The sequence below is a fragment of the Condylura cristata genome, unplaced genomic scaffold, assembly GCF_000260355.1.
Source record: "Condylura cristata isolate star-nosed mole 26May11 unplaced genomic scaffold, ConCri1.0 scaffold00008, whole genome shotgun sequence".
NCBI classification, from domain to species: domain Eukaryota; kingdom Metazoa; phylum Chordata; class Mammalia; order Eulipotyphla; family Talpidae; genus Condylura; species Condylura cristata.
In genome coordinates this window covers 35,778,402-35,803,545 of record NW_004567109.1, presented here as the reverse complement: position 1 = coordinate 35,803,545, position 25,144 = coordinate 35,778,402, and the positions used below count along the sequence as shown (strand labels likewise).

The window sequence follows — 25,144 nt, the reverse complement described above, 5'->3', positions numbered from 1 at the left end:
GCCTTACTTGCAAAGGCTGGACACAGACCTAGGGGTTGTTTGTCTTTTGCAGTTACAGAAAAGAATCACTTTCCCCAAAGAGAATACTTCAGATATTTAAGACCTCATTTTTAGCTGGGAAAAGAAAGACTACATGATAGTTAGGATAAAGACTACATGATAGTTAGGATTCCCGATAGCTCTAAAAAGCTACTGTTAGAAAATTTTAGACACGCTTGTATGTGCCCTGAGTTAAGTGGCAGTAAATAATGTATTAATACATGAATAAAATTTGGAAATATATTACATGAAGTAAAAAACCTGGCTTTAAATTTGAAAAAATAATCATTTACAGGTTTTCACTTGAACTGAATTCAATTATTTTACGATTCTTTCTACACCTACTCATTTTATTTAGGCTTTTAGCATATAGCTTTGGAAACTCTCTGAAGACATTTTTTGGGAAGCAATGTTTATAACATGTACTCGCTGTAAGCTTTAGAGATCTATAGTGCTTTAAACATAAAATAGTTAATATAATTGCAATAATGTAAATTTTAGCAGCACAAAAATAAAAACTGGAAATAGAAATGAGAATTAGGACTTAGAAAAAAGAAAAAAATCAACAGCTACAAAAGTACAAAAAAGCCGACAAAAGTTTAAAGATTTTTATGAAATGTGAAGCTCAAAATGCAAGGAACACAAAAGTTATTTCTATTTTTATAGAACTAAAAATTTCCCTATTAAAATGTTTTATTTATGACATTATGTAGGCCACAGCACTCTTAGAATTTAAGGGCAAGTGTGTTGTCAGGATGCCCCACTTTTAAGTGCTGGCTTAAGGCACTGGTGGAAGGAGATATACAGAGACTATTTCCACACACCTTGCACAGAATTAGTGATAGAGCTGGGGATTGACTTCAGGCTATAAGACACACACCATAATCTCCTGCCAGGTAACAAAGGATCCGATTTCATTGCAATCACCCCCTTGTCTTCTGGCACCCAGTTGTAACACACACAATCCCAGGAGAGCAAAACCTCAAGCAAATTACGTACATTGTCAGCTGGGCCCTCCAGAGACTGCTGCTGGTCTGCCAGCTCTGAATCAACATCCTGTGAGATGTCCTCCTGAAACAAAAGATACACCATATAAGAGGCTGTGGAGGGTTGAGTTGCATTTTCCAATTTCAGCAATCAAACCCCGCTTAACAGGGTTCAGTCTGCTAAAAAAAAAAAAAAAAAAAAAAAAGAACCCACCAAATATTGATTCTATTCATCCATCTTGAGAAAACCTCAGAAATTAAAACAAGTGTGTCATTTCCAAACATGTATTTTGTGTGCTTAGACCTTTCAGGTTTTAAGCCTATCAGACAGGTATACTTTGGTGATTGTCTCGGCCAGTTTCCTTGTTTTACTAGGAATTCTTGTATCTGAACTTATATATTGAACATTCAATCCTTTGAAAAGGGTTCAAAGTCTAATAGTAGAACTTCCCCTTCCCCTTAGGATATTTAACTAGAGGTAAAAGAGTACATTTAGTGAAAACATTGCGAGATACAGTGACAAGTTTGACCTGAACTCCCCACGAAGTACAGAGTCCAGACTGAGGAAAGAAGCAAGCTACCAAAACACATAGAAAAGTGATGCATTGCAAAAGAACACACAATTGAAATACAGGATGATCCCAATAAGCTGTGCGTTTGTTATTGAGGCAATCTTACATCAGGGGCATTATTAGCTGATGGCAAACTCGAAAACACAAATGCTTTCATTTGATTCGGATTTGGACAAGGCAGGGAACACAGAGACTGAATTGGATAGGAAAGAGGATAGGATTATTCTGGGTTGTGGTGAATTTCTGACAGACCCTCAGGAGCACAGGCAGGCACAGAAGGCAGGCAGGGGAGCCATCCGGAGCTGGGGAGTGGGGAGTGACAGATATAACAGTGTTAGGAGTTTGTGACTTTTAGTTCTTTAAGAGTCCTGCAACTTTTAGCTGGCTCGCTGAGATTGCTACATCACAGTTTCCTCATGTGTAAAATGGGAAGATATTGGAGTAGATATAGTAAAGGATTAAATGAAGCAATACAAAAGAAGCACTTAACATGATATTTAATAAAAATGCTAATGAAGACAATGGAATCAAGTCAGGATGGTCCCATGTCCCTACTTCTACATTGGGGCTGGCGACAAGAATGAGCTGGACAGGGCACTTTCTCCTGTGGGGAATGCTGGCGTAGTCGCTGACCCTCTCACTCTCATCCTGGTTTCTTTTTCTGACATGTTAACATACCCTTTCTGTACCTGTATTTCTGCTGTCTTAGAGTTCATGAGGTTACTTTATCTATCACCTTAGCTTCCCTGAACTATCTATACTAACAATGCAGAGAAGAGACTGGGGATGGGTGTGGAAGCAAAAAGCTTTTCTCTTGTGACTTTCATGAAGGAAGAGACTTGACTGTAAATCTACTGTACTTTTTATGATCTGTAAAGAGAAATTTATCATGTAGGTGAACCTCAAGTGATTTTTGAGAAATACAAGACATAAAGTACAATGAGCTGTGAAAAATGCCACATATTTGAATGCACTTGAACTCTGCCATTGGAAATTTGCATACTGTCACAAAAGAGAGAACAATGCTGACTCAGACACAATTCCTCCTGCTCCTTACAGGGAATTCCAAGACTCTTGCTACTTGAAACACAAAATAAGACTCAAAGTGATGTTGCTCCATAGCCAAACTAGAAATCCTGTAGTTTTTGATGTACTGCAGAGTCAGGACCTTGTTTTAAAACAAACACTGTGAACTCCTAAATGGGAAGAACCATCAGGAGGACTGATATCATTAGAAATGCATTTTTTTAAAAAAAGGATTTATTTATTTATGCTTACAGAACTGGGGTACAAGCCAGAGGGACAGGGCAGTGAGAGGCTTCACCAGAGACAGAGTGGGGAGCAGAACAGGCAGACTGACAAAATACACTGCTGAGGGGAGCAGCGGGCGGGTCAGGAGAGGTCTGCCGCGCCATGTGGGTCAGCTCCTTGGCTGGGGATCAAACTTGTGCTGCAGTGGCTTTGGAGAACTTCATAATGCTGTGCTTTAACCTGTTGCGCCACCAAGGAGAGCCTAGAAATGCATTTTAAAGCAGTTTTCCAAACATGGATGCTAGCACTTTAAAAATACAGAAATAATTTTCAATCAAGTACAGCAGGGGAACAAGCAAGGATGAGAATGTTGGAAGGGCCAGCACTGAAATGAACTGGAGTATATAGCTGATTAAGGGGGAAGTATGAAATGCTTGCTGGTCTATTTAATTAGCACAAAGCACAAGCATTTTAACAACATGTCAGCAGCTGAGTGAACATCCCTGGGGTTGGCTCCTAGACCACCATCAGTTTGGGATTTTGCCTTACAGCGGCTGTGATGTACTTGTGATGGGTGATAGCTTGTTTATCTTTATGTTCTAGAAGGAATATGTAGTGAAGAATGACAGTTTTGGTACACTTACATTTTCTTTTCTTTTTTTTCAAAGATTTATTTGTGCATACAGAACTGGGGTACAGGCCAGAGGCTCAGGGGCAGCGAGAGGCTTCACCAGCGACAGAGTGGGGAGCAGAACAGGCAGATCAACGACGTACACTGCTGAGGGGAGCAGCGGGCAGGTCAGGAGAGGTCTGCTGCGCCATGTGGTCACCTCCGGGGCAGGTGGGAATCGAACTCATGCAGAAGTGGCTTTTAGCTTCTTAGTGTGGTAGTTTAACCTGCTGCGCCTCCAGGGAGGGCCACACTTATATTTTCATAGAGGTGAAGTCTGGTGTTGACACCAGAAATATATTTAAAAAATTATTTATTTTTGCATATAAGAACTGGAGTGTAAAGCGGAGGTGGGGGTGGGAGTGGGGGGGGAGAGGATTCTCCAGAGACAGAGTGGAGAGCAGAATAGGCAGGTTTACTGAAATACACTGCTGAGGGGAGCAGTGGGCAAGACAGGTCTGCTGTGCTATGTGGATCACTTCCCTGGCCAGGGATTGAACTCAGGCTGGTGATAGTGCTGAGAATTAACCCGTAGGCCACCAAGGAGGCTCAACTTCAGAAACATTTACTAAGTCCATATTATAGGCCAAACACTGCTAAAAATCTCACTTATAAATTATTACTCAATTCTCAACAATGGGGTGGCAACCCTCCCTTCTCTATTTCTGGATGAAGAAATGAAGGCAGGTAGGATAAGTCACTTTCTCAGGCTGGAGCTAGTCAGGTGCAGAGGTGAAATCTAACTACGCATGATTTATATTTGAAAGCTTTTCTTTACATCAGAGAAAAGAAGTATTATTAGGCTATTCAGAGATATGGGTTATCATTTAAACAATACTAACTTTTTTTTTTAAAGATTTATTTATTTATTCATACAGAACTGGGGTACAGCCAGAGTTGCAGGGGCAGCGAGAGGCTTCACCAGAGACAGAGCGGGGAGCAGAACAGGCAGATCGACGAAGTACACTGCTGAGGGGAGCAGCGGGCGGGCCAGGAGAGGTCTGCCACGCCATGTGGTCACCTCCGGGGCAGGCAGGGATCGAACCCATGCGGAAGTGGCTTTCAATTCTAGTGCTGCGCTTTAACCCGCTGCGCCACCAGGGAGGGCCAACAATACTAACTTTTAAAATGAGGCTTTTAGAAAATTATATATGGGTCAAGAGAGTAAATATATAGTGTTCCTAAAAATGTTCTAGCTGACTGAACTCAGCAGTCAAATGCACAGTCAGCTCAGTGTGAATTTCCATGTCACAGTTTATTTAGGATAGCGACAGTTAATTCAGAAACAATTAATGCTTCCCAGGTATCTTGCTACCCTATAAATTCTAAAGATACTACAGATTGACTGTTACCTTGAATTGCATTGCATACTTTTATTTTTCTAATCCTGACCTAAGGGTTAGAAATTGTTTCATAATGAAAAGATAACAGTAAAGACAAACACTGCAGACAGTTTGAAAAATCTAAAATGTTACTTATTGAGGCTGCTATATGTGAACCAGGTCTCCAATGATAAAGAATGCTTGACACATTATGGCTAAGCAGTGTTAATAAAATGGGAAAAGAGGGCACATCTTCCCCAGTATTTCCTAGAAGGGTTATCATGGGTAGCTGGCCAAGTCCTGGGAGGATGTGGTTTCCCATACCCAGATGGTACAATTGTGATTTTAATAGCTCTGAACCTGCATCCAGAGAAGAGTTTTCAAGAACACATACAGATGAAAGCTTGCGTGCTGGAGGCAAGGAAGATGAATTCTTTAACTGGCCACTCTGTGGAACTTTCCTGGTAAATATATACATTACCTTGCAGTTGATTTCATTATGATCTTTGCAAAGACAGGATATGAGACCATACCCTGCTGGTGCCATCTTTTACAAATGATTATTGGTGTAATAACTCCCAACTGGTCTCTGCATCCACTCTATTCCAATCTGATCGCTACATTACAGCTAGGTCTAGATGCAATGACTACAGCTTCTCATAGAATACCAATACTGACCACCTCATTAACATGGCCTGGCTCCTGCTGACCATTCCAATTAGGCTTCAACATCTTTCCAGTTCTGGTAAGTACTACAAACTTTCAGTACTTGGAATTCACCAGACTCCCTGAGGCTTAAAGTTGGCTAGTGACCTCTGGTTCCACACAGTCCCACCCCCAGTTAGCACCAGTTTCTCCTTTAGGTCTCAGCAATTAAAAAGGACAAACTCATGCCATTTGTGGCAACATGGATGGAGCTAGAAGGGATTATGCTAGCTGAAATTAGTCAGAAGGAAAAAGATAAATACTGGATGGTCTCACTAATGTGTAGAACATAGGGAAACCAAACAAAAGAGAAAAGAAGTCAAGAAAGAGTCAAAACTAGCAAGCTGACCGCAGAAGAGGCACACAGCAAAGGAGGGGAAAGATGAAGACAAAACAGTGGTAATGAACACAAGGGACTATGGTGATGGTTTATCACAGGTGCTATTGTGGAGGGAGAACTATGGGGCTTACAATGATGTAAGAAAAATAAATTTAATTAATAAAAATGAATTTTGGTTTCCTTCATTTTTTAAGTACCTGTTTAGAGGGCTATGTAACTTTATCTATGTAAAAGGTACATTTCAGCATCTTTATCTGTTTTTACGTCATCATTTTCTGTTGGGGTTTGATTTAAACGAAAGGGAAGGAAAATCACTAAGTTTAGATTCCAATGTAGCCTTCTTGCTGTCCTTTAACTTTGTTCTATGTATCTCTCTGATATGCAATACTGCACAGTTGTTTAGGATACAGCCTCAGCTCATAGTACATGGGCCTGGATCCAGGCTTCACAAGGTGCTTATTTAGACAACTTACTGAGCACCTCTGTATCTTGTCTCTTTAATGAGGATGACATGAGGACTAACTTTATGTGATGTTATGCAAATGAGCTTGAACTAGAATTGGCATATTCAATAAATGCTGTCTATTAGTATTAGCAACTGCATTTTTCAGATTGAAAAATTCATTTCAGCTTTCCAAGTTACCTATCAATGCTTCATTCAGAACAGCTAACTCACTTGTGGCTAATCCTTCAAGCTCTGATCAGAATGTTGTCATAATCAACAACAATAACTCACCCTTACACTTTGGAGTGGGTCTACAGAATATTTTATGGCTTTAAATTTAATTCTCATCACAACCTTTAGTTTCTTTCTTCCATGTTTTGATGCAGAAACAGAAAACAGAGAGGTTAAGCTACTGGCTAAGATTAGATTGCTAGTAAGTGGAGGAACTAGTATTTGAGTCCAACTAGTTTAACTTCAATGTTTACAACCTTAATAAATTTAGTTATTGTGTAGCAAAAAGAGTATATTATATTAACACAAATATCCCAACGTGATAAAGACATAAGTTCATACCCAAAAGATTAAAAATACTTGAGTAATTCACAAGTTCCCATGTCAAGTTACTGAGGAGTCAAGGCTCCTTTAGGATGGGCTCAGTTCTTCCAATTTCTAGTTTTGTGATCTGGAAAAACCATTTGCAAGTCTAAATAATTAAATAGTTAAATAATTCCTGCTCTGCTTTTACATATGGTTATGCGGGGGATAAAATGGAATAGGATCACAAATAATTTAATCTAAATACCATTAAAGAAATCTTAGATATTAAAAATACTAAACTAGTAGCAAAACTGTATTTTGTAAATTGTAAAGCTTTGTGAAAATAGCTTTTTAAAGGTTCCTCTCAAAAGGCTCAAAATAAACAGTCTTAATAGGCTCTCATCTAGACTTCTGAATTAGATTCCAGACACTTCCCTGCCTCCAGTCTCTCACAATTGTAATCTATGCCTCACAAACCATCACCTGATCAGTTGTCTAAAAATAAGTTACTCATCCTTTAAAAATATTAGAAATCAATAACTGCTGAAGTTATGAACTCCTTGACTGTATCTGGGGATTATTGCGATATGGTTAAAAAGTCAATTATACCTAGTAACAGAAATAGAATATATTGGAATATGTACAGACCCATGGGAAGATTTTGGAGAAGAATTCAATAGTTCTTTAAAGTGTCTCATGGGTTACATCTTACATATATGTGCAGTCCATCTAGGAATCAAGATACTTATCAAGCACTGAGCATAAAAAAATGAATGATCTATAATTCATTGCATGCATTCCCTTCAGGTCTGTGATTCTACTGTTCAAATTTGCCATTGTTATACTACGAAAGCCTGATCTTTATCCCTTCTACATAATCCATGCTGTTTGATTCACCTGGTAAATCTGTGTGTGCCAACATCAGCAGTCAACTGATTACTCATCTTTAGAGATTCTTTTAAAATTTTATTTATTTATGCACACAGAACTGGGGTGCAGGCCAGAGGTGCAGGGGTGTTGAGAAGATTCACCAGAGACAGAGTGGGGAGAAGAACAGGCAGATGATGAAGTACACTGCTGAGGGGAGCAGTGGGCATGGCAGGAGAGATCTGCCATGCCATGTGGATCACTTCTGGAGCTGGGAATCGAACTTGCACTGAAGAGGCTGTGACTGGCTTTGCAGTGCTGGGCTTTAACCTGTTGCCCCACCAGGGAGGGCCCCTGGACATTCAATTTTAATGGTCCCAAGTCTAAAAACCTTCCCCAGCCATGAAAGAGATGTTTTTTCTTCTACTTCAAACTTTTTATTCTCTGGGTCTCTATTACACCTCTGCCAGGTAAAACTTGCCAGTGACAAATTCTCTTATTTTCACTGATGCTTGAGGGTAAGCTTCAGTGCGACCCCTGTCCTTTTCTCTTAGTCACTCCTGAGTGGCCAGCATAGCACCTGATGAGAAATGTGCCCCACCAGAAGCAAACAAATAACTTTTAGAGGGTTTGAGTTTACTGTTTCAGCTGTCTTAACATAAGCAAGGATAAAAATAAGGCCCACACATAGCATATACTGTTCTCTGACAGTATGCAGACAGCAGTAATCCTCAAATGAAATTTTTACCTGCAAAAAGCAATTTCATAATTTGACCTAATAATTTCGGTATTTATTAGCTATATCTCTCCCCCCCCCCCCCCATTCTGAAGAGCAAGAGAAGACCTTTTGATACATTTTGTTCAGCTGTGATTTTATTGCCGGGAATACAGAATATACGGCAAATACTGAATTAGTGAAAGCATTTGCTAAGCAAGTATGCCTTATGCTCTACGACAGGGACTCGTACTTTATAGCTCATATGTTAGCTCATCCTAACTACTGCTGTTCTTCAGATGAGGACACTAGGCCTGGAGAGGTCAAGTACTTGCCCAAGACCAAACTCCTGATCAACGTTTTGTGCTTGGCATTTATATTTATGCTATAAAGCGGCTCAAATATGGGGTAACTTTCTTGTCGACTACACTATGCATAAATTCTATTGGAAACAGAACATTCTATTCTACAAAAAAATTGTAGAATACCAAAGAGAGAGAGAAATGGGGAGGGAGAAAAAATAAAAAAGGATATCTATCTATGGGTTCTAGGAAGACTTTAATTCTTGGTAAAAACAATGTGAAATAAATCCAAAAATTACCCTCAGTCCTTGTCCTTTGCCTAAGGGTGATGTTTAGACACTGTTTCAACTGCCTTGCCACCTGCAATCCCATCATTGTTGGCACTGTCTTGGGAACAGGGGGGTTTGATGGAGGATGGGTTTCCCTGTGCCCGACAAGTGAGCCTCCCTGTGGCCACCGGATGCTTCAGCAAACAGGGAGTGTTCTCACCCTTTACGCTATTACCTCTGTGGATGAAATTGTGGGTCCTACTTATTAAATCTGCTGCGATAGAACACTTCCCTTACTCAAAGGAAAACAGAACAAAAAAGTCAAGAAGAACAAAGTAAGACTGTTTTTAAATGAAGGCATGTTCAACAGAGCAAAGCAAACAATGCAATCAAAAAATGGGCAGAAGAGCTAAAGAAATACTTTTCCAAAGAAGAAATGCATAGGGTTAACAGGCATATGAAAAAAATGGTCAACATCACTTATTATCAGGGAAATGAAAGTGAAAACCACAGTGAGATACCATCCCACAAGATGTGAGAATGGTCCGTGTTGGAAAAATGAGAAACAACAAATGCTGAGAGGTGGAAACAAGGGAGGAAAGAACACAGGTGCTGTGGTGGTGGATCACAGGTGCTGTGGAGGCGGGAGAGCTATGGGGGAGAAGTCAAATACTACACCTGAAAGGAGAAACCAAATACTGTCCAAATTTAACAATGATGTAAAAAAATAACACACACACACCATCAGAATAAGAAAACAACTTAAAAAATAAACGAAGGAATTCTGAAATTTGTTATCCCATTTCCCGTCTCTTATGGCAAATTATGTAGTTTGTCTTGCAGAAAGGAAACCATGTAACCTTGGAACACCTTGTTCAAGAACAGTGGCCATACTCTGTTAGTCCTACTCTTCCTGGTGCCAGGGTTCTTAGGTACCATGTTGGGTTGTCTAGCTTGTTATACTGTAATTTCCAGGTCGCTGAAGCACCCTTTCCCTCCAGGCTGAGAGAATCAGCTCACTCTCTAGGACATGAAATCTAACTCAATCAAAAAGCTCAAAGAAGATAAACAGATGAATTCTCAAATTCCCTCAACTAAAATGAACTGTGTGTCAGCAGGTGACCCCTTCTGAGTGATTAATTCTCTGAGATCTGTAAGGCATCTTATGTGAGAGAGAAAAAGCCTTCATTTTCTCCTAGAACTTGTAATCTAACCCTCAAGATGCTAGGCGGCAAATCAGAAAGGCAAATCAATTGAGCAAAGTCATTGATGTCAGAGGGTCTGTGGATTAATTTCCAGGTCTCCAACATACTAATTAGTGGCTTTGGACAGTTAGTTAACTTCCCGAATCTTTTGTTTCCTGCAAAAGAACGATATCACCTTTATACAATAACAGGAGCAGGAAATGAATGGAAAACACAGCACAGTGACAGTACAAACTAAAAGCTCAGAACATATTAAGTTACAAAATACCAAATATTAGGACACATGGAGCCAGAATTCTTTAAAACTGCCTCTCTTACTACTTCACATCTGGGCTAGTTTAAGATTCACGACTATGAATCAATGGAGTAAATTAAACATCTCTTTCTGTGCTCCTAGGATATATTATGCACAGCTGTACCTTTAAAGAAACCCAATATTTAATTAGATTTACAAGACAGATCACTTTTTTAGTCTGGGGTAGAACAAGTCAAGTGCGAAGAGAGTGGGAGAATGTGCAATTCTTTTATTCCAGGGGCTATCTTTCCCTGACTCAGAGTTTAGAGATGGAAATACAACAGTTATCCTTTCCAAGGTGGTACAAAATATAAATAATGCAGCCCTGCAAAGAACATTGGATGAAAAATGCCCAGGATTCTTACCAGTCTGCAGCTTTCACTTTCAGACAACTGTTTAATGCCAAATTCAAGACTGCCGTCTTCCTCACTGCTGACAGGCTCAGCACCGCTCTGATCCTAGAGGACATTCAAAAGAAAGTGGCAAAGACATCATTCTTCACTCATATGGGCCCACACTGTACAGTCACCATATATATATACACATACATACACACACACACACACACACACACACAATCATTCACAGTTGTTTGCTTTGGTTTTGTAGTGACTATTGTTTTCTTCTTGAGAAGCTATTTCTATTTTCTTCCTCTCTAGTGTAAGGCCACATTTCCTCTCCGGTACCTACCTATCTATCCACAGGAGCCTTAGAGAAATTGATTCCTACTCTCTATCACAAAAGTAGGCCTGACTGTTTTAAGGTTAATCCTATAATTTTTTGCCAGTGATTTTGCCAGGAATAGGTATGTGATTCAGTTCTGGTTAATGAGACATAGCAAGGTTTGCTGGAGACTTCTGGAAGCGTTTTCTTGATTTTTGCCCCCCAGCTCAGAGAAAAGATTGAGTTCATCTTCCTTGCTCTTAAAAGACCTGCAAGAATTACCCATACCACCTAAATAAACAAGAATGCACAGAGCTCAGATTGCTAGAGGCAACCATCCTACACTTGGGAAAGAAGCCAGTGATGGCATGAAGGTGACACCAAATGAGCAAAGTAGAGTGGAAAGAACTTGGTTTTCTGATGGCAAAACTGGTCATAGGATAAAACATCTGACTCTTAACAGACTTCTAAAGCAGGCCTGTACATTTACTCATTGGTTCAATTTCAGTTATATTCTGTACCCACAAGCCAAAACTTTGAGACATTCACTTACAGTCTGCACTTAAAAAAAAAAAAACCTGGCCCTCCCTGGTGGCGCAGCGGGTTAAAGCACAGCACTGAGAATCTAAAGCCGCTTCCGCATGAGTTCGATTCCTGCCTGCCCCGGAGGTGACCACATGGTGTGGCAGACCTCTCATGACCCGCCCGCTGCTCCCCTCAGCAGTGTACTTTGTCGATCTGCCTGTTCTGTTCCCTGCTCTGTCTCTGGTGAAGCCTCTCACCACCCCTGAGCCTCTGGCCTTTTCCCCAGTTCTGTATGCACAAATAAATAAATCTTTAAAAAAAAAAACCCAAAGCTTATTTTTACATCATTTTGTACATTTTTCTATCTCAGTAGTAATCCTCTTGGGCTTCCCATCACCGAATCAACCATGTACCATCACCAGTGCATTTCCCTCCTCCCACTGTTTTTGATCCCATTCCCCATTCAGCCTCCATAAAATGTCCCTGGTATATAGCTGTTTATTATTATTATAATTTTCTCACCTGTTCCATTATACTCCTGCTATGAGTGAAACCATCCAGTATTTTTCCTGTTCTTTCTGGCTTATTTCACTAAGCATGATCCCACCCCACTTCCATCCATGTTGCTGCAAAAGGCATGTGTTTATTTTTTTTTGGTTGCTGAGTAATATTCCATTGTGTATATGTACCACATCTTTTTAATCCAGTCATCCACTTTTGGGCATTTGGGTTGTTTCCATGTCTTTCCAATTATAAATAAAGCAGCATAAACATGAGGGTGAAGGTATCTTTTTGAATCAGTGTTTTTGTGTCTTTTGGGTAGATACCTAGAAGTAAGATTGCTGGGTCATATGGAAGCACCATGTTTAGCAGTTTGAGGAACCTCCAAACAGTTTTCCATAGTGGTTATAATAGTTTGGTATTCCCACCAGCAGTGCAGCGAGTTTCTTTTTCTCCACATCCTCGCCAAAATTTGTTGTTGTTAGTTGTTTTAAGATGTGCCATTCTCACTGGGGTGAGGTGGTATTTCATTGTGGTTTTAATAGTTTGTACTTTTTTTGAGGTGAAAGGCTGAGTTTATCTTTATTTCTGAGGGAAAACATTTGTCAAATACTGGTTGAACCAATGAACAGTGTATTTGCTTTCTCAATGATTCTTTTCCTCAGAATTCCAAAAAAATACCAATATATTAAATATAGATGAGACATCTATTAATAATAGGTCCCATTAAAGTCCCAACTACGGCCCTCCCTGGTGGTGCAGCAGGTTAAAGCACAGCACTGAGAAGCTGAGGCCACTTCCGCATGAGTTCGATTCCCGCCTGCTCTGAAGGTGGCCACATGGCGTGGCAGACCTCTCCTGACCCGCCGGCTGCTCCCCTCAGCAGTGTACTTCGTCGATCTGCCTGTTCTGCTCTCTACTCTGTCTCTGGTGAAGCCTCTCACCGCCCCTGAGCCTCTGGCCTGTACCCCAGTGCTGTATGCACAAATAAATCAATCTTTAAAAAAAAAAATCCCAACTACATTTCAGACATTTCACTTGAATTATATCCTATTAATTGCTATAGTTTATTAAACAAGTTTCTTTACTTTCTCAGGGTATGCAGGAGGTAACAGGATGATAAACAGAATATGCACATTATATTTAAAAATGTAAATTAAGCAAAGACACATCATTCTTTCATCAACAAATAGACAACAAAACAGAAAGATAAATTAATAACTGATAATGTTAGAAGAAAACTGGGGAATCCTTTCACATCATTGAAAGAATGTAAATTAGGACTTTTTATTCAGAAAAATACCATGTATTTATGAGAGAGAGACAGAGATACTAGGAAAATATCTGTAAGCATTTAGAACAGACATTTTAAATATTTTACTTCTAGAATATAAAATTAGAGAATTTTGCAGTAGTTAATTCTGTACTGCTTGATTCCAAGAGAATTGGCATGTATAGTGCATGTTTAAAGGAGTTAAAGGAGGGCAAGTAAAAAAGATCTAAAGGAAAAAGAAAATCCAAGACTTTTAAATTTATCATACCTGTGTTTAAATCTAACTTTGCAACTTAAAATTATTTTAGACAGGTAATTATCATTACTTTCTAAGTATCGAAAGTATGGGTAAATGTGCCAAATTAAAATGCCCACCCCATCAGGTAGTATGGAAGACCAGGACTTTAACATATAAAATGTCTAGCCACACAACACAGGGTATAGTCCATAAGCCACATTGTCTTCATAAAAAACCCCCTATAGTATGCTCCACTATAATCCCAATTCTTGTATGAAAAATGCAATGTTTTAAATAATTTGCTAAAGAACTCTTAGCCAGTAAGAGGCAAATACAAGATTCAAAGTGCAGTAGATGGACAGAAAGGACCATGCTCTTGGTAAGTATACTCTGTCCCTAAATAGAAGATACTCTTGCATCCCTCTCCAACTCTTTTCACTTTTGTTCTTTTGTATTGATAATGGATCTATGGAAGACAAGATCACTGTGTTAAAAATAAGTCACCATCAATCAGCCATGGCTTTAAAAGAATTCTGATATTTGTCAACTGTAAAATTTCATTAACTATAATGTCCACCTATGAATAAAGAGACAATTTGATTAATAATTTGGGTAATCAAGAAGTTATCATATAAGCACATCCAGGTTAATAAGAAAAGTTGGAAATAATATAGATTTTCAGTATTTTAGACAGTGGCAAGTTTTAGGGACAGAAGATGACTAAAAAAACTAATTATACTCTCAAAACCCAGAAATTAATCTAGGGAGAAGCTTTATCACCCAATTACTTCAGGTGTTGGGTTCCGTAAGCTGTGGGGAACCCTAAGAGGCAGCAGTGAGGTGCTGCCGTAGACTGAAGGTTTAAAATCATCTATGTGGCTAAGGTCGGCAAAGTCCATTGCAGACAACTCTGCAGGCCTTTTCTCTGGTAACTCTGTAAATGGCCACCTCCTGTGGTCTCAGATGAGAGGAAATTTTCACCAGGACAGTAGTCAGAAGATGCCTTTCATATAATTATGTAATTTTGTCTCCTTGAGTAAAGGTAGTGCTTAAATGTCTGTAATCTTTCATAATTTCCCGGCAACGTAAGTATGGAAAATGAGGTTTTTTTGAGTCTTCACAAAATGAACACTGAAGTGGAGGAGAAAACTGTTTAACTGATGCTCCAATTTAGAAAATTTAAGAAAACATGAGTAAGGTTGCTTAGCTTGCAAATAGCCTACATGTGTTATAAGATTTGAATGAAAATCTTTATATTGATGCCCTCAAAGTGCATTCTCAAACTCCACTTCATAAATTCTTCTGTTCTCCTAAGCTGGAGGCCATCTCTTCTTTCCCTAAGCTCACTTAACTTCTATGTCATTATCTTCTCATTTATATACTAATTTTGTGTTTATAGAATTGATCACTCTGATGAGGCTGAAAGACCCTTGAAATCAGCTCTGTACCACACTTGTTTTGTTTGATTCATTTTTATATTTATCCAAGGTCTGTCTTGTTTCGAATCTGATGCTCTTTGATCTCTATGATGAGGTTACACTACAGCACTTTTGTTTTCAGTTACTAGCTTAGTTTGAGATTATGTCATAGAGGAGGGTTTGAAGTCAAAATAGAGATGGAGAGGAGAATCAGGTAAAAGGAGGCTGTAATGCAGAGGCAAGCAGTAAAGCATTTACTTTCTTGGGAGAATTAGTTTACAAAAGAGTATGCTTAAATAGGTTCAGAACAAAACAATGGGGGTTCTGTTAGAGAACAGAATGGCTCCTATGTGTTAAGTAGTTTTCACAATATCCCACTGACCAGAAGCTTAGTTAATGGACTTGTCTGATTTGGGAAAATAGGTCAGCAGGCATGATTTCCAGAGCACCATTGGATCTCAGTGGTTTGAAGACCATCTGGCTGATGGAAGGTGACTAACTGACACCCAAGATGATTCAGCTAATCCGGATGGCTGCTGTTCCCTTCCTCTCTTTCTGATCTTCAAACCACCTGTCCAAAGCTGCTTGCTCAGCCAAGGACTCAGGAGAATGACCTTTCTGCATGAGGACTGGTCAATAGATTCCACAGTGAGTTATGCTTCACAGATGAATGAGAAGAAAAGGCAATGCTTGTGATTGTACATTTAAGTTTTTACAAAGAGGAAAACACTGCCAAGAGGTGCTTTTTAATCACCACTGAAAAGTCTTTTTTTAAACACTTAAAAGTTTTAATTCTCTTCTTGGGATCCTTCAAAATCTTCATAAGGTGATCATAATTTCTATGATCTATTATTCATATCCATTTCCCCCAATGAGACAGTGAGATTCTTGAGACCAGAAATTTATGTTTTATTTGAGAGCAGATGATCAATAAAAGTTTAATTAGTTAAGGATGTTATTGTAGATGGGGAAAACCACATCTTCTGATTAGCTAAATGTTCTAAACTGTTGTTTTCTAACCTCTTTTCCTCACTTAACATGACAGAAGTATGTTAGTACATACAGTTGCTTTCCTTTTAATTGATTTTTTTTTACTAAGCAAAGTAAAAAAAAAAAAGCAACTATACCTCCTTGATATAATTGAAAGAGCTTTTATTTAAAATAAGTTAATGTCAGTTTAAATACTACCATCTCCACAGTTTCTAAATGGAACACACTCCTCAAACACACACACACACACACACACACAATGATTTATTAGTCTCATTGCCGGCTTAGATTCAAATGTTCTTTCTGCAAAACCATGTTTACTCGATGTGACAAACTGTATTTCTACTCCCAATCGTGAACATATTTTCTAGGCTACTCAGAATTCCAGAAAGGTGGTGCACAATTAAAAATAAAATGGAAATTATGCAAATGTCACTCCCTGGGTAATCAACCTCTCCATTCTTTATGAGGCCTGCTCTGTCTCACTTAGTATTCAAAAAGCACAACTTCTGGGAAAAAAAAAAAAAACAAGAACATGAAGGTTCTTCTTTTTATAAAGATATTCTAAAAGATTCAGGCTGCCTTGTGGAGGAATGGAATAAATATCTAGTAACCCAGGTCTGACTGGGCCCTCAGTACTTATGAGACCACAGCAGTAGCTTCCTATTTGGGTTTCCCTCTTTAAGACAACTTTGATGCTGTTATATGACAAAGATACCTGATTAGGAATAAGGTCCTAATCAGACCATTTAATTGTTTAAAATGCTTTCAATAGCTCCAAGTGCCTCATACAAGAAATTTAAGCCTTCTGACTGAGATTTAAATTCAAGCCTCTCTCATTGAACCTCCACTTCTTCATTTCCAAGCCTCACTTCTTTTCACATCCCCTACACTCTTTTCCCTACACACCCCGAATTTTCTTATGTCTGTGCTTTTATTTATGCTACTCCAACATCCTTATCTAAACATATTCCTACATTAGAATCCAGTCTACTCATCAGAACTAGCTGTTCCTCTACTAGGAAATAAAGTACTATTCTCTGAATTCTTCAGACAGCTTACTGTGAATAATAGATAAGTCTTATTTTCCTTCTAAGATTATTAAGTTGTCTGAGGTAGACTATATGTGCAATTAATCTTTGCATGCTCTATAAAGGAGGTATTTGGTAAAAAGTAGTTGAATGAGTTGATGCCATAAGAGGTATTCAACAATGAAATGTGAAGGATACAATAGAAAAGCCAAAAGATAGCTTTTACCATTCACTTATTACAAATATTATTAAGCAAGTGCTAAGTGCTAGAACAGGGATTCAGGGGTCAAAAAGGCAATATGCCCAGTTCCACATAAGGTTATAATTTGTGTGGTACTTATAGTTTTAGAATCTTAAAACACTGAGCTAATGGAGGAAGTAATAACAGAATCCTTGTAAAGAAACCTATTTAGAAATGGGTTCCTCTTTGCCCAAGTGACCTCACACAAAAGACAAAAAATAATTTTTACTTTTTAAGTGACTCATGAATGTTACTTAATGATGAAGGTAGTAATATTACTGAAGGGAAGGATGGGGGATGAAGTTAGTCCTGCTGGTTATTGTTCAATTTTTGAACACTTGTTATATTCTAGGCACATGCTCCGTACATTATGTTATTCATTTAGAATAATAGAAAACATGGAGAAGCCTTCCAAAAGCAATTCTTCAAGGGATTCGGGGCTGTGGTTTAATAAAAAGGAAGTGGAAAAGCAACCCGAATGGAAGAAATGAAAGGAACAAAGACACAGGGTTGGAGAACACAAGATGTGTATAAAAGGAGGGAGGGTCAACAGAACATTATTCAATTCTTCCAATAAATCTATAGAAATATTTATTACTATCAATCCCCTTTAAATAATGAAGAAATTGAAGTTTACAGGCCTTAACTGGTTCAAGTTCAATGAATGGCTAATAAATGGCAGAACAAAGATATGGACTCAGGTTTGAGTGATTTCCAAGCTTATGTTCTTAATCAATGTGCTCAACAACTGCCCCCAAAATATTACAATTACCAAGAGCAGAGTAGTAGAAATACTAATGACCCCCTATAAGTGATATAGTTACATGGACTATAAAATATTTTAATCTACAACTAATATTTGATCTCATAGCTACCCATTCGCTTTACAGAAAAAGGCAGACACTGGAAGGATGACCATGAATGTATGCCCACAGTGATGGGTAGAGCTTAAACAAGAACCCACATCTTCAGACTTCTTGTTCAATGTTGTATCAGCAACTCTTGTGAACTCTATTAGCACAAAATTTCATGAAATGATTCTGTTCTGTGCTATCCTTTGGCATCTAGAACAGTGCCAGACACATAGTCAGGTTGCAATGCAATTTTGCTCAATAAAGGAATGAATTTGAGTTCCACTAGTATAATAGTGCTAGTGCACAGTATGATTATTGCTATTACGTTTAACTTGATACTAGGTTTAACTTACTGACATATCTACAATTACCTGTTTTATTATGATATGAGGAGGTCAGCTCTCTGAGCAATATGTCAGATATGAGCTACAGCTATGTATTTACTTGAAACAGCTGAGGGGAGAAAAAGCATTGTGAGGGAGGCCACGTAGACAAATGGAAGGGGTAAGAGAGTAGACAGGGGACCAACACGTCACACCAGTCAAGTGAGGGGGATCCACAAGCTGGAGGCAGTTATTGGAAGCTAATATTCTAGAGAGAAAATAAAACACCCTCTTTACAATGCAATTAATAGGTATTAATTTTAATAAAATGTATTATTTATAGGTGACTGTATAACTCTTTCTGTGGTTAATTTATTTAAAGAATGAAGATAGTAGCTAACTGCATAATACACTTAAATTTAAGTTAAATATACTTAAAAATTTGAATAGCTCACATTTATTGAACCTTTACTTTGCACCATGAGCTATACTAAATGCTTTATATACATTGTTCACTTTACTCATTACTAAGTCTATGAAGGTTTGGTATGGTTGAGGAAGCTGATGCTGAATAACACTTCTTTCAGTCATGTGGATATGCTATTAACTCTTTCTAGACCTCAGTGTCTTCTGTAAAGTAGAAAACATAATACCAGCTCTCAGAGACCTAGATATAATTGAGACATGGGGCAAGATATTGAAAGCATCTAAGAGTATAACATAATAGAAACCAGGTTCAATTATTCCTTTAAAATTGAGTTTCAAGGGAATAATATTTTAGTGGACACACTAATCACTAACATGGAAAAAATTAGACCATTTCTCCCCCCCTTCCCGTTCCCTAAAAGATTATATGACACATAAAGACACATATATACCAGAAAAGAATCAGGTATTAAGTTGTAACATTTTTGAATAGCTATCATGTGCCAAGCAGAAGATATACATGTCTTAGTGAATCCTTTTTTTTTTTTGTTTTATGCTACTTTATTAAAGAAAAATAAACCACTTGCTATTAGTTGATCACTCATTTATGAACAACATGCATCATTTATTCAGTGCTATATTAAATACTGCCCTGGAAAACGCATTAATTACTACCTCCAAGTAATCTAACAAATTATTGTTTTTTGCAATTAAATAAATATTTCAGAGAAGATTTACTATTTCCTTAATTTTGGATAAAGCACACACTATTTCTTAAGTTCATTTTTCAGGTGTTTGGGGTTTCTATGAATATTAGAATTTCTGAGTATCATTTGAATATTTGCCTACATGCTTGTAGGAAACTTCTGTAGCCTTCTCTAGGTAGAAGTTCCAGGTTTTCTAAATTTTTTCCTTTCCTTCAAGTATTTCAGTTTACATTCTTCATAAAAGGCTGGATCATTATAGTAAGCAGTTAGACATTCTTTCAATGCAGAATTTTGTTTCTGGCATTTTACTACAAAAAGTATTCCAGAGTCTTTGCAACATTTGGTCAAATCTTGAACTTGTTCAGAACATCTCTCCTGAGACATTTTTCTCATTATTTCAGGGATCAAAACACTTTTTGACACATCTGTGATGCTGTTCTGCAGTATCAAGAGCCAACTCTAAGGGCAGAGAGGATGGCAGCTGCAAGCCCCCTGCCTGGGCAGGGAGCAGGGAGGGGTGCCTCCAAACAATTTAAATGGAAAACCACAAACTGTCTGGGACGCTATTTTGGAATAGAAAGGGTGTTTGACTTCCAATTTCCATTCTCTGCAGAACAATAACAGGTCAATGCTTTATTGACCTGCATAAAATAGATCATTTTTCTGTTCTGCTGATGCTATGAATTCCCCAGTTACATTAGTTATGAGCATAAAATATATCATGTAATCTCAAATTTCTAACATTGGGAGGCTGAAACAAGAACAGAGGCTGCCAGAACTATGCTGCTTCTATCAATGTGAACCCTGAGAAGCCATCCATCTCCTGCAAATCGAATTACATTTTCAGTGTGTTAGAGCAGTGAGGAACAGTTGAGTCTCATAACTGAGTTAGAGTGTAGACATTGGCCATTAGCTACATTAAAAAAAAAATTGGGGGCTCTCCCTGGTGACACAACAGGTTAAAGCACCACATAATGAAGCTCTCTAAAGCCACTGCAGCATGAGTTCAATCCCCTGCCAGGGAACTGACCCACATGGCGCGGCAGTCCTCTCCAGACCTGCCCAATGCTCCTTACAGCAGTGTACTTTGTGAATCTGCCTGTTCTGCTCCTCACTTTGTCTGTGGTGAATCCTCTCACCCACCATACCTCTGTACCCCAATTCTGTAAGCATAAATAAATAAATCTTAAAAAAAAATGTTTTTTGAATCTTGGGTAACTGTTCTTTTGTGACTGCTTCAATGATTCTAAAAGCAATGATTGTCCAAGGCTGCAGAAACTTAAGTCTTGTCTGGTAAGTTTGTGAATGAATGGAGGGAAGTAAACAAAAAATTTAAGAAGGGGAAAAAGATACAAAAATAAAAGAAGGAATGGTTAAAGTTTTTATCCAATATATGCAGATCACTCTGACTTTATGGTAGCATTATATGGCATATGTCTGAGTCCATTACTGAGATATTCTGTTGCTCTTATCTCTGGTGGTTTGACAGATCTGTGCAATCTTTGGCACTACAGAGTCATCTGATTAGGTTATATAACAATGACTAAATGGATAAAGAACTTTAAAAATTTGGGTCTTTTCTGGTTCCACATATATTTTAGTATTTTTAGTTCTTAAAAATAAATTTAGATAGGGATTGCATTGAATCTGTATATTACTTTTATTAATTAAGTTGGTCATTTTGACTATAATAATTCTCCTCATCTATGAACATGGAATACCTTTCCATTTTATTGTGTCTTGTTCTATATTTTTTAAGTGTCTCACAGGTCTTTTACTTTCTTTGTTAGATTTATTCCTAGAAACTCAACTCTTTTAGAATTGATTGTAACGTAAACAATTCATTTTTGGGGTGATGTGTGTGTGTGTGTGTACGGTCTAAGTTGCTCTGGCTGAGACTGCTAATACTAAATTACATAGAAGTGGTGAAAATGGACAACCCTGTCTTGTTTGTGACCTTAATGAAAAAACTTGTAACTTTTCACCATTGAGTATTACTTTAGTCATGGACTTGTAGTGTTTGGCCTTTATCATGTTGAGATATGTTCTTTCTATCCCCATTTTATTAAGTTTTGTTTTGTTTTTTTCAAATAATAAATGGGTGCTTAATCTTGTCAAATGTTTCCTCTGCATCTATTTTTAAGATCATACATTTTTACTTCCATTGGTTGATGTGTTTTATGTTACATTAGTTGATTTGTGTATGCTGAAGCATCCTTGCAACCCTGGAATAAATTCCACTAGGTCATGGTAAATGGGAAAATCTTTTTTTTTTTTTTAAAGATTTATTTTATTATTCATACAGAACTGGGGTACAGGCCAGAGATGCGGAGGGTGAGAGGATTCACCAGGGACAGAGAGGGGAGCAGAACAGGCAGATCAATGAAGTACACTGCTGAGGGGAGCAGCGGGTGGGTCAGGAGAGGTCTGCCACCCCATGTGGTCACCTCCGGGGCAGGCGGGAATCGAACTCATGCAGAAGTAGCTTTTAGCTTCTTAGTGTGGTGCTTTAACCCGCTGCGCCACCAGGGAGGGCCCGGGAAAATCTTTTAATTGAGAATGTTCTTATAAATTTTTAGATGTCCTATTAGGATAAACCATATATCCAGAAGGAACCAAAGGAACTTTGAAAATATAAAACTCATATTGTTAAGGTCTAATGTGTGTGTTTACTATTGTTTTAGATATTTATTTTAGTAATACCAAAAATACTTTCTATTTTACTTAGGGAAATTCTTTAGTAAATGAATTCTATGAGCTTAGTCTAAGAGTTAAAAAAAATTATTTGATTTGGTAAAAAGGATCATGACAAATCAATCTCATTAATTCACTAAGCATTAAGAGTTTCTTACCTCAATAGAAGATGGAGAACTTGAGGATAATGCAAAAGGAGTGACGGCCATCTGATTGACTGCATCTTCATTTCTATGGGTGTAAAAATAGTCAGAATCAGTATAAACTCTAAACTCCTGGCTCAAATTATAATAGTCAGTTCTTAGTTGAAAATATACACACAGCACCACAGGAAAAAAAAAAACCAACATAAATATATGTTAATTTTAAGCTGCAAAGCTATCAGGCACACATATACACACACAAAGACTTATTCTCAAGGGTACCAAGATGTAATTATTAGTGACAGAGAGTGATGATGACAGGAATTGGCCAAACAGTAAGTCAGGTGCTACAGAGGATAATTTTGGAAAGGCATCAACTCTTAGCACTGAGGAGTATAAATCTTTCAAATGGACACATGTAATGTCTAGGCCCCGTTAATGTCTGGAGTATTTTGTCCTTTGAACTGGAAAGATTCCCAGGCTTCTCTGTGTTCTGCCAAATTAAAAAGGATGGGATGTATACAAAAGGCTCCACCTGGGTGGACATGGTAAGGAGTGATGGGTAGGAAAAGCAGAGATTCAAGTAATGCTTTGTGGGTAAAGTTAATAGGACTCCTCATCATCCTACAGGAGGAGAGGACTGGAAACTTTACCACCAGGTGACAAGCAAAGAACAACTCCAAAAAACTAGTTCTGATCACCGAGGTCTATTTCCATTATGTTACTAACAAATTATAGGTAGTGTTTAAGTGGGAGAATCTACTCTTTACCATTTATTTGGGATGCATGACTATTATTATCTCAAGATTACTGTGAAGTTTGAGTTTAGGTTCCACAATATAAACCAAAGAAGTGACAAGTGTTTCTTAGTAGTATGCAAAAACCTAAAACTACCCACCCATCTCTTGCCTTAGTATTAGTGAATCCAGAATAGCCACTATCTGACTAAAAAGGGCACTAAAAATACAACCCATTTGTTCTCAGCAATTGGGGAAAGATCCATTGGTCTTAACATTTCTGCTTTGGTGTTTTAATCATATTACTGTGTTACCTAAAAATGCCTTTCTTTATTAAACTTAACCATTCACCAATATAAGTTCAGTAACCTCAAATAGGCAATTATGCTCTTAAGTTCAAAGACCATCTATATAATGAGTTTTTCCAAATTCACATTCAGTGTGGATCTTTTCTGAGCTTAGGACTTTCAAATCCAATTCCTACTTACATCTTCACTAGGTGTCTTACAAACATCTCAAATAAAAATATAATTCTTTTTGTCATTCTAATTTCAGATAAATTCCAAATTTCAAGCCCTAGAGTTAAATAAGTAAAACTGCATTTGTGTATAATGAGTATAATATCAAGGATGCACATGATATGAAAAAAAATTACAATAATGTTGGTTTAAAAAATATTCAAATTATGGAACTATAAATAGCCTTATTTACCTATATCTTTACAATTTTTCAACTTAACATGCTTTATTATGCATATCTGTATCTGTTAATATAGAAGAAAGATTGACAACTTACTGGAGTAAATGTCAACAATACCTTTCCAGTTGTACAACCAAGACTCTGGAAGTCTTTCTTAAAATGCTTTCTTGAAAGTAACTGTATATGCAGCTCATCATGAAATTTTATTTATTCATAATATACCTTGAGTTTTTCCATCCTATTCCAGTTCAAGTGATCATCATTTCTTACCAAAATTAACCTAAGAACATCTTCTCTCACCTCCCAACTTTTCTCTTTATCCTCTCTCCAATCTGCTCTTTACCCAACAAAGTTATTATGGTTCTAATAGATAAGTCTGATTATGTCATTCCCTTTCATAAAACCCTTCAATGGTTTCTTATATACAAGTCCAAACTGTTGGCAGATGGTGGATTCACAAGACACCCACCAAACCTCCCTCCGCAATCGGGACTACTATTCAGCTATTAAAAAAAAAGATTTAAAACTTTGTCATTTAAGACAACCTGATTGGAACTGGAAGGGACAGTGCTAAATGAAATTAGGACAAAGACAAATGTTGAATGATTTTACTCATATGTGGAACACACAGATACAAAAGAACAGAAAAAAATATCAAAACAAACACTAGAAATCTGATAGCAGAATTGAGAATATAAAAGGGGGGACACAGAGGTAGACGGAAGTGGGGAGGAGAACCTAGTGACCTATGTGGTGAAGGATTCTGAGTGCTTTGGTAGTAGTGGGTGTGATGTGATAACATGTACCCAAAGCAATATGAACCTATACTTCTAAGTCATATGCTGCTGTAAACTACATTACCTCAATAAAAAATTGTTGGCCAGGCTAGAAGGCCTTGAAGAACTTGGCGTCCAGCTCTGCCTTTCTCCTCTTTGCTCATTTTGTTTCAGTCCAGAGATACAGACTTGCTTTTCATTTTTCAACAAAGGTCCACTCATCTCAGGGCTTTCTCTTGTACTATTCTCTTCTGCTCTCTGTGCCTATCATCTCAATTTTTTGTTTGTTTTTTAAACTTCTATTTTCCATTCCAACTTTATCATAAGTGTCCTTTCCTGAAACAAACTTATCAGGACCTCTACACCAAATTTATCACAACATACA

General features: G+C 37.8%; 1 protein-coding gene across 1 annotated transcript in view; it reads right to left on the bottom strand.

The window, feature by feature from the left end:
- The window catches only part of INADL (InaD-like (Drosophila)), a 250,541-nt gene that overhangs the window by 59,677 nt on the left and 165,720 nt on the right, over nucleotides 1-25,144 (bottom strand). Inside the window, exons 30-32 of the mRNA XM_012722487.1 lie at nucleotides 22,563-22,635; nucleotides 10,886-10,978; nucleotides 1,039-1,110 (exon numbers count right to left, since the gene is read on the bottom strand). Coding sequence (XP_012577941.1) covers nucleotides 1,039-1,110; nucleotides 10,886-10,978; nucleotides 22,563-22,635 — 238 coding nt within the window. The remainder of the gene's footprint in view (nucleotides 1-1,038; nucleotides 1,111-10,885; nucleotides 10,979-22,562; nucleotides 22,636-25,144) is intronic.